Source organism: Scardinius erythrophthalmus (genome assembly GCF_964197995.2).
Source record: "Scardinius erythrophthalmus genome assembly, chromosome: 9".
In the NCBI taxonomy this organism is placed as follows: Eukaryota; Metazoa; Chordata; class Actinopteri; order Cypriniformes; family Leuciscidae; genus Scardinius; species Scardinius erythrophthalmus.
The window spans coordinates 1,893,322-1,903,321 of NC_138229.1; the positions used below are offsets into that span (position 1 = coordinate 1,893,322).

The following is a 10,000-nucleotide window of genomic DNA, read 5'->3' on the forward strand; positions in this document are numbered from 1 at the left end:
GTGTGTGCGTCTCAGTGTGAGTGAGTTGTGTGTGTGTGTGTGTGTGTGTGTGTGTGTGTGTGTGTGTGTGTGTGTGTGTGTGTCTCTCTGTGTCTATGTGTGTGTCTCAGTGTGAGTGTGTGTGTGGTCTCTGTGTGTGTGTGTGTGTGTGTGTGTCTCTGTGTGTGTGTGTGAGTGACTTCTTCTAATTGACAAATTTATTTTGTGTTTTGATAGTTTCTGAGAAGCTGTGCTCTGATCCAGAAAGTGAGATCACTACAACACGTCTGCAGATATCACTGATTTGTCCAGTAAGTAGTAATAATAAATATTTCAGAAGCAAAATGTTATTTCCACCACTTATGAATGACATGATGCATTTGATAGCAAAGACCTGTATATTACAAAATATAAATATAAAGCGGATGTGTTTCTCAGCTGGTAAAGGTGCGCATGAGCGTCCCCTGTCGGGCCCGGGGCTGCTCGCACCTGCAGTGCTTCGATGCTTCTTTCTATCTTCAAATGAACGAGAGAAAGCCCCGCTGGACCTGCCCCGTGTGCCACAGATACGCCCCGTATGATGAGCTGCGGATCGACAGGTAACATCCGCACAACCACTCTCTCCTGAGTTTCTCTCTCCTTGAGTTTCTCTCTCCCTGAGTTTCTCTCTCCCTGAGTTTCTCTCTGACTGAGTTTCTCTCTGACTGAGTTTCTCTCTGACTGAGTTTCTCTCTGACTGAGTTTCTCTCTGACTGAGTTTCTCTCTCCCTGAGTTTCTCTCTCCCTGAGTTTCTCTCTGACTGAGTTTCTCTCTCCCTGAGTTTCTCTCTCCCTGAGTTTCTCTCTGACTGAGTTTCTCTCTGACTGAGTTTCTCTCTCCCTGAGTTTCTCTGAGTTTCTCTCTGACTGAGTTTCTCTCTCCCTGAGTTTCTCTCTGACTGAGTTTCTCTCTCCCTGAGTTTCTCTCTGACTGAGTTTCTCTCTGACTGAGTTTCTCTCTCCCTGAGTTTCTCTCTGACTGAGTTTCTCTCTCCCTGAGTTTCTCTCTGACTGAGTTTCTCTCTGAGTTTCTCTCTCCCTGAGTTTCTCTCTCCCTGAGTTTCTCTCTCCCTGAGTTTCTCTCTGACTGAGTTTCTCTCTCCCTGAGTTTCTCTCTCCCTGAGTTTCTCTCTGACTGAGTTTCTCTCCCTGAGTTTCTCTCTGACTGAGTTTCTCTCCCTGAGTTTCTCTCTGACTGAGTTTCTCTCTCCCTGAGTTTCTCTCTGACTGAGTTTCTCTCTCCCTGAGTTTCTCTCTCCCTGAGTTTCTCTCTGACTGAGTTTCTCTCCCTGAGTTTCTCTCTGACTGAGTTTCTCTCCCTGAGTTTCTCTCTCCCTGAGTTTCTCTCTCCCTGAGTTTCTCTCTCCCTGAGTTTCTCTCTGACTGAGTTTCTCTCCCTGAGTTTCTCTCTGACTGAGTTTCTCTCTCCCTGAGTTTCTCTCTCCCTGAGTTTCTCTCTCCCTGAGTTTCTCTCTCCCTGAGTTTCTCTCTCCCTGAGTTTCTCTCTGACTGAGTTTCTCTCTCCCTGAGTTTCTCTCTGACTGAGTTTCTCTCTCCCTGAGTTTCTCTCTCCCTGAGTTTCTCTCTGACTGAGTTTCTCTCTCCCTGAGTTTCTCTCTCCCTGAGTTTCTCTCCCTGAGTTTCTCTCTCCCTGAGTTTCTCTCTGACTGAGTTTCTCTCTCCCTGAGTTTCTCTCTCCCTGAGTTTCTCTCTGACTGAGTTTCTCTCTCCCTGAGTTTCTCTCTGACTGAGTTTCTCTCTCCCTGAGTTTCTCTCTGACTGAGTTTCTCTCTCCCTGAGTTTCTCTCTCCCTGAGTTTCTCTCTCCCTGAGTTTCTCTCTGACTGAGTTTCTCTCCCTGAGTTTCTCTCTGACTGAGTTTCTCTCTCCCTGAGTTTCTCTCTCCCTGAGTTTCTCTCTGACTGAGTTTCTCTCTCCCTGAGTTTCTCTCTGACTGAGTTTCTCTCTCCCTGAGTTTCTCTCTGACTGAGTTTCTCTCTCCCTGAGTTTCTCTCTCCCTGAGTTTCTCTCTGACTGAGTTTCTCTCCCTGAGTTTCTCTCTGACTGAGTTTCTCTCTCCCTGAGTTTCTCTCTGACTGAGTTTCTCTCTCCCTGAGTTTCTCTCTCCCTGAGTTTCTCTCTGACTGAGTTTCTCTCTCCCTGAGTTTCTCTCTGACTGAGTTTCTCTCTCCCTGAGTTTCTCTCTCCCTCCTGAGTTTCTCTCTGACTGAGTTTCTCTCTCCCTGAGTTTCTCTCTCCCTGAGTTTCTCTCTCCCTGAGTTTCTCTCTCCCTGAGTTTCTCTCTCCCTGAGTTTCTCTCTCCCTGAGTTTCTCTCTCCCTGAGTTTCTCTCTCCCTGAGTTTCTCTCTGACTGAGTTTCTCTCTGACTGAGTTTCTCTCTGACTGAGTTTCTCTCTGACTGAGTTTCTCTCTGACTGAGTTTCTCTCTCCCTGAGTTTCTCTCTCCCTGAGTTTCTCTCTGACTGAGTTTCTCTCTCCCTGAGTTTCTCTCTCCCTGAGTTTCTCTCTCCCTGAGTTTCTCTCTGACTGAGTTTCTCTCTGACTGAGTTTCTCTCTCCCTGAGTTTCTCTCTGACTGAGTTTCTCTCTGACTGAGTTTCTCTCTCCCTGAGTTTCTCTCTGACTGAGTTTCTCTCTCCCTGAGTTTCTCTCTGACTGAGTTTCTCTCTGACTGAGTTTCTCTCTGACTGAGTTTCTCTCTGACTGAGTTTCTCTCTCCCTGAGTTTCTCTCTGACTGAGTTTCTCTCTCCCTGAGTTTCTCTCTGACTGAGTTTCTCTCTGAGTTTCTCTCTCCCTGAGTTTCTCTCTCCCTGAGTTTCTCTCTCCCTGAGTTTCTCTCTGACTGAGTTTCTCTCTCCCTGAGTTTCTCTCTCCCTGAGTTTCTCTCTGACTGAGTTTCTCTCTCCCTGAGTTTCTCTCTCCTGAGTTTCTCTCTGACTGAGTTTCTCTCTCCCTGAGTTTCTCTCTCCCTGAGTTTCTCTCTGACTGAGTTTCTCTCTCCCTGAGTTTCTCTCTGACTGAGTTTCTCTCTCCCTGAGTTTCTCTCTGACTGAGTTTCTCTCTCCCTGAGTTTCTCTCTCCCTGAGTTTCTCTCTCCCTGAGTTTCTCTCTGACTGAGTTTCTCTCTGACTGAGTTTCTCTCTCCCTGAGTTTCTCTCTCCCTGAGTTTCTCTCTCCCTGAGTTTCTCTCTGACTGAGTTTCTCTCTGACTGAGTTTCTCTCTGACTGAGTTTCTCTCTGACTGAGTTTCTCTCTGACTGAGTTTCTCTCTCCCTGAGTTTCTCTCTGACTGAGTTTCTCTCTCCCTGAGTTTCTCTCCCTGAGTTTCTCTCTGACTGAGTTTCTCTCTCCCTGAGTTTCTCTCTGACTGAGTTTCTCTCTCCCTGAGTTTCTCTCTGACTGAGTTTCTCTCTCCCTGAGTTTCTCTCTCCCTGAGTTTCTCTCTGACTGAGTTTCTCTCTGACTGAGTTTCTCTCTGACTGAGTTTCTCTCTGACTGAGTTTCTCTCTCCCTGAGTTTCTCTCTCCCTGAGTTTCTCTCTCCCTGAGTTTCTCTCTGACTGAGTTTCTCTCTCCCTGAGTTTCTCTCTCCCTGAGTTTCTCTCTCCCTGAGTTTCTCTCTCCCTGAGTTTCTCTCTCCCTGAGTTTCTCTCTCCCTGAGTTTCTCTCTGACTGAGTTTCTCTCTGACTGAGTTTCTCTCTGACTGAGTTTCTCTCTCCCTGAGTTTCTCTCTCCCTGAGTTTCTCTCTCCCTGAGTTTCTCTCCCTGAGTTTCTCTCTCCCTGAGTTTCTCTCTCCCTGAGTTTCTCTCTCCCTGAGTTTCTCTCTCCCTGAGTTTCTCTCTCCCTGAGTTTCTCTCTCCCTGAGTTTCTCTCTCCCTGAGTTTCTCTCTCCCTGAGTTTCTCTCTGACTGAGTTTCTCTCTCCCTGAGTTTCTCTCTCCCTGAGTTTCTCTCTCCCTGAGTTTCTCTCTCCCTGAGTTTCTCTCTCCCTGAGTTTCTCTCTGACTGAGTTTCTCTCTCCCTGAGTTTCTCTCTCCCTGAGTTTCTCTCTCCCTGAGTTTCTCTCTCCCTGAGTTTCTCTCTCCCTGAGTTTCTCTCTCCCTGAGTTTCTCTCTGACTGAGTTTCTCTCTGACTGAGTTTCTCTCTGACTGAGTTTCTCTCTCCCTGAGTTTCTCTCTCCCTGAGTTTCTCTCTCCCTGAGTTTCTCTCCCTGAGTTTCTCTCTCCCTGAGTTTCTCTCTCCCTGAGTTTCTCTCTCCCTGAGTTTCTCTCTCCCTGAGTTTCTCTCTCCCTGAGTTTCTCTCCCTGAGTTTCTCTCTCCCTGAGTTTCTCTCTGACTGAGTTTCTCTCTCCCTGAGTTTCTCTCTCCCTGAGTTTCTCTCTCCCTGAGTTTCTCTCTCCCTGAGTTTCTCTCTCCCTGAGTTTCTCTCTCCCTGAGTTTCTCTCTGACTGAGTTTCTCTCTGACTGAGTTTCTCTCTGACTGAGTTTCTCTCTCCCTGAGTTTCTCTCTCCCTGAGTTTCTCTCTCCCTGAGTTTCTCTCTCCCTGAGTTTCTCTCTCCCTGAGTTTCTCTCTCCCTGAGTTTCTCTCTCCCTGAGTTTCTCTCTCCCTGAGTTTCTCTCTGACTGAGTTTCTCTCTCCCTGAGTTTCTCTCTCCCTGAGTTTCTCTCTCCCTGAGTTTCTCTCTCCCTGAGTTTCTCTCTCCCTGAGTTTCTCTCTCCCTGAGTTTCTCTCTCCCTGAGTTTCTCTCTCCCTGAGTTTCTCTCTGACTGAGTTTCTCTCTCCCTGAGTTTCTCTCTGACTGAGTTTCTCTCTCCCTGAGTTTCTCTCTCCCTGAGTTTCTCTCTCCCTGAGTTTCTCTCTCCCTGAGTTTCTCTCTCCCTGAGTTTCTCTCTCCCTGAGTTTCTCTCTCCCTGAGTTTCTCTCTCCCTGAGTTTCTCTCTCCCTGAGTTTCTCTCTCCCTGAGTTTCTCTCTGACTGAGTTTCTCTCTGACTGAGTTTCTCTCTCCCTGAGTTTCTCTCTCCCTGAGTTTCTCTCTGACTGAGTTTCTCTCTCCCTGAGTTTCTCTCTCCCTGAGTTTCTCTCTCCCTGAGTTTCTCTCCCTGAGTTTCTCTCTGACTGAGTTTCTCTCTCCCTGAGTTTCTCTCTCCCTGAGTTTCTCTCTCCCTGAGTTTCTCTCCCTGAGTTTCTCTCTCCCTGAGTTTCTCTCTCCCTGAGTTTCTCTCTCCCTGAGTTTCTCTCTCCCTGAGTTTCTCTCTCCCTGAGTTTCTCTCTCCCTGAGTTTCTCTCTGACTGAGTTTCTCTCTCCCTGAGTTTCTCTCTCCCTGAGTTTCTCTCTGACTGAGTTTCTCTCTCCCTGAGTTTCTCTCTCCCTGAGTTTCTCTCTCCCTGAGTTTCTCTCTCCCTGAGTTTCTCTCTCCCTGAGTTTCTCTCTCCCTGAGTTTCTCTCTCCCTGAGTTTCTCTCTCCCTGAGTTTCTCTCTCCCTGAGTTTCTCTCTCCCTGAGTTTCTCTCTCCCTGAGTTTCTCTCTGACTGAGTTTCTCTCTGACTGAGTTTCTCTCTGACTGAGTTTCTCTCTCCCTGAGTTTCTCTCTCCCTGAGTTTCTCTCTGACTGAGTTTCTCTCTCCCTGAGTTTCTCTCTCCCTGAGTTTCTCTCTCCCTGAGTTTCTCTCCCTGAGTTTCTCTCTGACTGAGTTTCTCTCTCCCTGAGTTTCTCTCTCCCTGAGTTTCTCTCTCCCTGAGTTTCTCTCCCTGAGTTTCTCTCTCCCTGAGTTTCTCTCTCCCTGAGTTTCTCTCTCCCTGAGTTTCTCTCTCCCTGAGTTTCTCTCTGACTGAGTTTCTCTCTGACTGAGTTTCTCTCTCCCTGAGTTTCTCTCTGACTGAGTTTCTCTCTCCCTGAGTTTCTCTCTCCCTGAGTTTCTCTCTCCCTGAGTTTCTCTCTCCCTGAGTTTCTCTCTCCCTGAGTTTCTCTCTCCCTGAGTTTCTCTCTCCCTGAGTTTCTCTCTCCCTGAGTTTCTCTCTGACTGAGTTTCTCTCTCCCTGAGTTTCTCTCTGACTGAGTTTCTCTCTCCCTGAGTTTCTCTCTGACTGAGTTTCTCTCTCCCTGAGTTTCTCTCTGACTGAGTTTCTCTCTCCCTGAGTTTCTCTCTCCCTGAGTTTCTCTCTCCCTGAGTTTCTCTCTCCCTGAGTTTCTCTCTCCCTGAGTTTCTCTCTCCCTGAGTTTCTCTCTCCCTGAGTTTCTCTCTGACTGAGTTTCTCTCTCCCTGAGTTTCTCTCTCCCTGAGTTTCTCTCTCCCTGAGTTTCTCTCTCCCTGAGTTTCTCTCTCCCTGAGTTTCTCTCTCCCTGAGTTTCTCTCTCCCTGAGTTTCTCTCTCCCTGAGTTTCTCTCTCCCTGAGTTTCTCTCTCCCTGAGTTTCTCTCTGACTGAGTTTCTCTCTCCCTGAGTTTCTCTCTCCCTGAGTTTCTCTCTCCCTGAGTTTCTCTCTGACTGCGTTTCTTGCATGTATGCCGCCATCTAATGGTGAAATAATGTATGTAACTTCTGTTGCTGTTTACGTTCAGGGACTATTTTCTCCAGCGGAAGGAAGGCTTTTAGTGATTTTTACTGCATGAAAGTTGCATTGATACATATTTTTGGCTTTAATATTTCTATTGTGTGGTAACCGTTTTATAAAAGCAGTAAGGTACTCGAGGCTAGTGCTGTCGTGAATAAGTCACGGCTGAAAGGCGTTGTTAGGCACGACGCGAAGCAAAGTCATGACTTATATAGGATATCGCAGCGGACATTCAAACGGATTTTTATTATGAATATAGGACTGACCTGAAGGAAAACACTATATCTACTCGCTTACGGAGAGCCTGGCCACTCCCTATTAAGTCCTATTGTACCGAATTGTGGTTGTAGTTCCACCAGAGTTCCACTGGGGGCGATCGCCCATGAGTGCAAAATGAATGGGAGTCAATGGCGCTAGACGGCTAAATTTCTCTCTTTCACCCGATTGCCGTTGAGAAATCTCAGATTTGATTGTAGGTTTTGCATATTCAACATGGGTTATAGGTCGAAAGTTGAATGAACGAGTACTTATGTCCTTTTGATTTATTACAGGTTGAGTTGTTGTTGTCCATAACATGCTAGCATTCTGCTAATGAACGCTGATTGGTCAGTGAAGGACTGATTACGACCAGAGATACCGCTTGATGGCATCGTGGCATCCGAAGCCCTTCTAGCATGTGTGTTTACCTGTGTCAGCTGTGTTGTCGATGCCTCGAGATAAAAGAAAGTGCAGAGCGCGAAAGCACCAAAGTGACTGAAGGATTGCCGTAAAGCAGTATCTCTGGTCGCACGATGTGTGTGACGTCATTGACATTTTAAAAGACTTTTTAAAGCAAATAAGTGACTAAAAAATCTAACACCCAGCAATGTGTAATTTCTTTGTATCTCCTTTCGAATACAACATTCAAATTACTAGACAAAAAATTATAACCTGAGAAAAGTGGATTTTGGGGGGTATAGCGCCATAGACCTCCATTCATTCTGCACTCGTCCTGTGAGCGCCCTCATGTGGAGCCAGAGTGGAACTGCACTCGTCCTGTGAGCGCCCTCATGTGGAGCCAGAGTGGAACTGCACTCGTCCTGTGAGCGCCCTCATGTGGAGCCAGAGTGGATCTGCACTCGTCCTGTGAGCGCCCTCATGTGGAGCCAGAGTGGAACTGCACTCGTCCTGTGAGCGCCCTCATGTGGAGCCAGAGTGGAACTGCACTCGTCCTGTGAGCGCCCTCATGTGGAGCCAGAGTGGAACTGCACTCGTCCTGTGAGCGCCCTCATGTGGAGCCAGAGTGGAACTGCACTCGTCCTGTGAGCGCCCTCATGTGGAGCCAGAGTGGAACTGCACTCGTCCTGTGAGCGCCCTCATGTGGAGCCAGAGTGGAACTGCACTCGTCCTGTGAGCGCCCTCATGTGGAGCCAGAGTGGAACTGCACTCGTCCTGTGAGCGCCCTCATGTGGAGCCAGAGTGGAACTGCACTCGTCCTGTGAGCGCCCTCATGTGGAGCCAGAGTGGAACTGCACTCGTCCTGTGAGCGCCCTCATGTGGAGCCAGAGTGGAACTGCACTCGTCCTGTGAGCGCCCTCATGTGGAGCCAGAGTGGAACTGCACTCGTCCTGTGAGCGCCCTCATGTGGAGCCAGAGTGGAACTGCACTCGTCCTGTGAGCGCCCTCATGTGGAGCCAGAGTGGAACTGCACTCGTCCTGTGAGCGCCCTCATGTGGAGCCAGAGTGGAACTGCACTCGTCCTGTGAGCGCCCTCATGTGGAGCCAGAGTGGAACTGCACTCGTCCTGTGAGCGCCCTCATGTGGAGCCAGAGTGGAACTGCACTCGTCCTGTGAGCGCCCTCATGTGGAGCCAGAGTGGAACTGCACTCGTCCTGTGAGCGCCCTCATGTGGAGCCAGAGTGGAACTGCACTCGTCCTGTGAGCGCCCTCATGTGGAGCCAGAGTGGAACTGCACTCGTCCTGTGAGCGCCCTCATGTGGAGCCAGAGTGGAACTGCACTCGTCCTGTGAGCGCCCTCATGTGGAGCCAGAGTGGAACTGCACTCGTCCTGTGAGCGCCCTCATGTGGAGCCAGAGTGGAACTGCACTCGTCCTGTGAGCGCCCTCATGTGGAGCCAGAGTGGAACTGCACTCGTCCTGTGAGCGCCCTCATGTGGAGCCAGAGTGGAACTGCACTCGTCCTGTGAGCGCCCTCATGTGGAGCCAGAGTGGAACTGCACTCGTCCTGTGAGCGCCCTCATGTGGAGCCAGAGTGGAACTGCACTCGTCCTGTGAGCGCCCTCATGTGGAGCCAGAGTGGAACTGCACTCGTCCTGTGAGCGCCCTCATGTGGAGCCAGAGTGGAACTGCACTCGTCCTGTGAGCGCCCTCATGTGGAGCCAGAGTGGAACTGCACTCGTCCTGTGAGCGCCCTCATGTGGAGCCAGAGTGGAACTGCACTCGTCCTGTGAGCGCCCTCATGTGGAGCCAGAGTGGAACTGCACTCGTCCTGTGAGCGCCCTCATGTGGAGCCAGAGTGGAACTGCACTCGTCCTGAGCGCCTCATGTGGAACCAGAGTGGAACTGCAACCAGTTCAGAAGCAGGAAGTTACTGAGAGTGAGAGTGGAACTGCAACCAGTTCAGAAGCAGGAAGTTTACTGAGAGTGGAAGTTCTCCCCTTATTAGTGTGTAGTGTGTGTGTCTTTGCTCTGGTCTGCAGTTTGCTGTGTGGAGTTCTGGAGAGCTGTGGTGAGGACGTGGAGGAGATCGAGTTTCTGTCGGACAGCAGCTGGAGAGCCGTGAGACTCGACCAACACGAGTCTGATCCACTTCCTCTCAAACACAGTGAGATCATCTACAGACTCATCATATCGGCTGGAGAAAGACGACATTCTGAAGACATGCTATATTATTATTATTATTATTAAACTATCTTATAAATGCTATCTATCTGTCTATCCATCTAGGGTACTCGGGATGGTTGCTAGGGTGTTTTGCGGTTGCTAGGCTTTTTGGATGTTGATGGATATATGACAGACAGATAGATAGATGGGCTATTTATCCATCCATTCATCAACATTCATTCATCCTTCCTTCCTTCCTTCCTTCCATCCATCCATCCTACCGTCCTTCCTTCCATCCTTTCTTCCATCCTTCCTTCCTTCCATCCTTCCTTATTTTCTTCCATCCTTCCTTCTTTCCTTCCATCCATCCTTCCGTCCGTCCTTCCTTCCTTCCATCCTTTCTTCCATCCTTCTTTTCTTCCATCCTTCCTTCCTTCCATCCTTCCTTATTTTCTTCCATCCTTCCTTCTTTCCTTCCATCCATCCTTCCGTCCGTCCTTCCTTCCTTCCATCCTTCCTTCCTTCCTTCTTTTCTTCCATCCTTCCTTCATTCCTTCCATCCTTCCTTCCTTTCTTCCATCCTT

The 10,000-nt window shown here is 49.0% G+C and overlaps 1 protein-coding gene across 1 annotated transcript in view; it reads left to right on the top strand.

The window, feature by feature from the left end:
* Positions 1 to 10,000, top strand: part of pias4b (protein inhibitor of activated STAT, 4b) — a gene marked incomplete at its 3' end in the record, with an annotated part of 32,076 nt that overhangs the window by 14,062 nt on the left and 8,014 nt on the right. Inside the window, exons 8-10 of the mRNA XM_081375583.1 lie at positions 217 to 290; positions 418 to 578; positions 9,293 to 9,417. Of these exons, the coding sequence (XP_081231709.1) occupies positions 217 to 290; positions 418 to 578; positions 9,293 to 9,417 (360 nt within the window). The remainder of the gene's footprint in view (positions 1 to 216; positions 291 to 417; positions 579 to 9,292; positions 9,418 to 10,000) is intronic.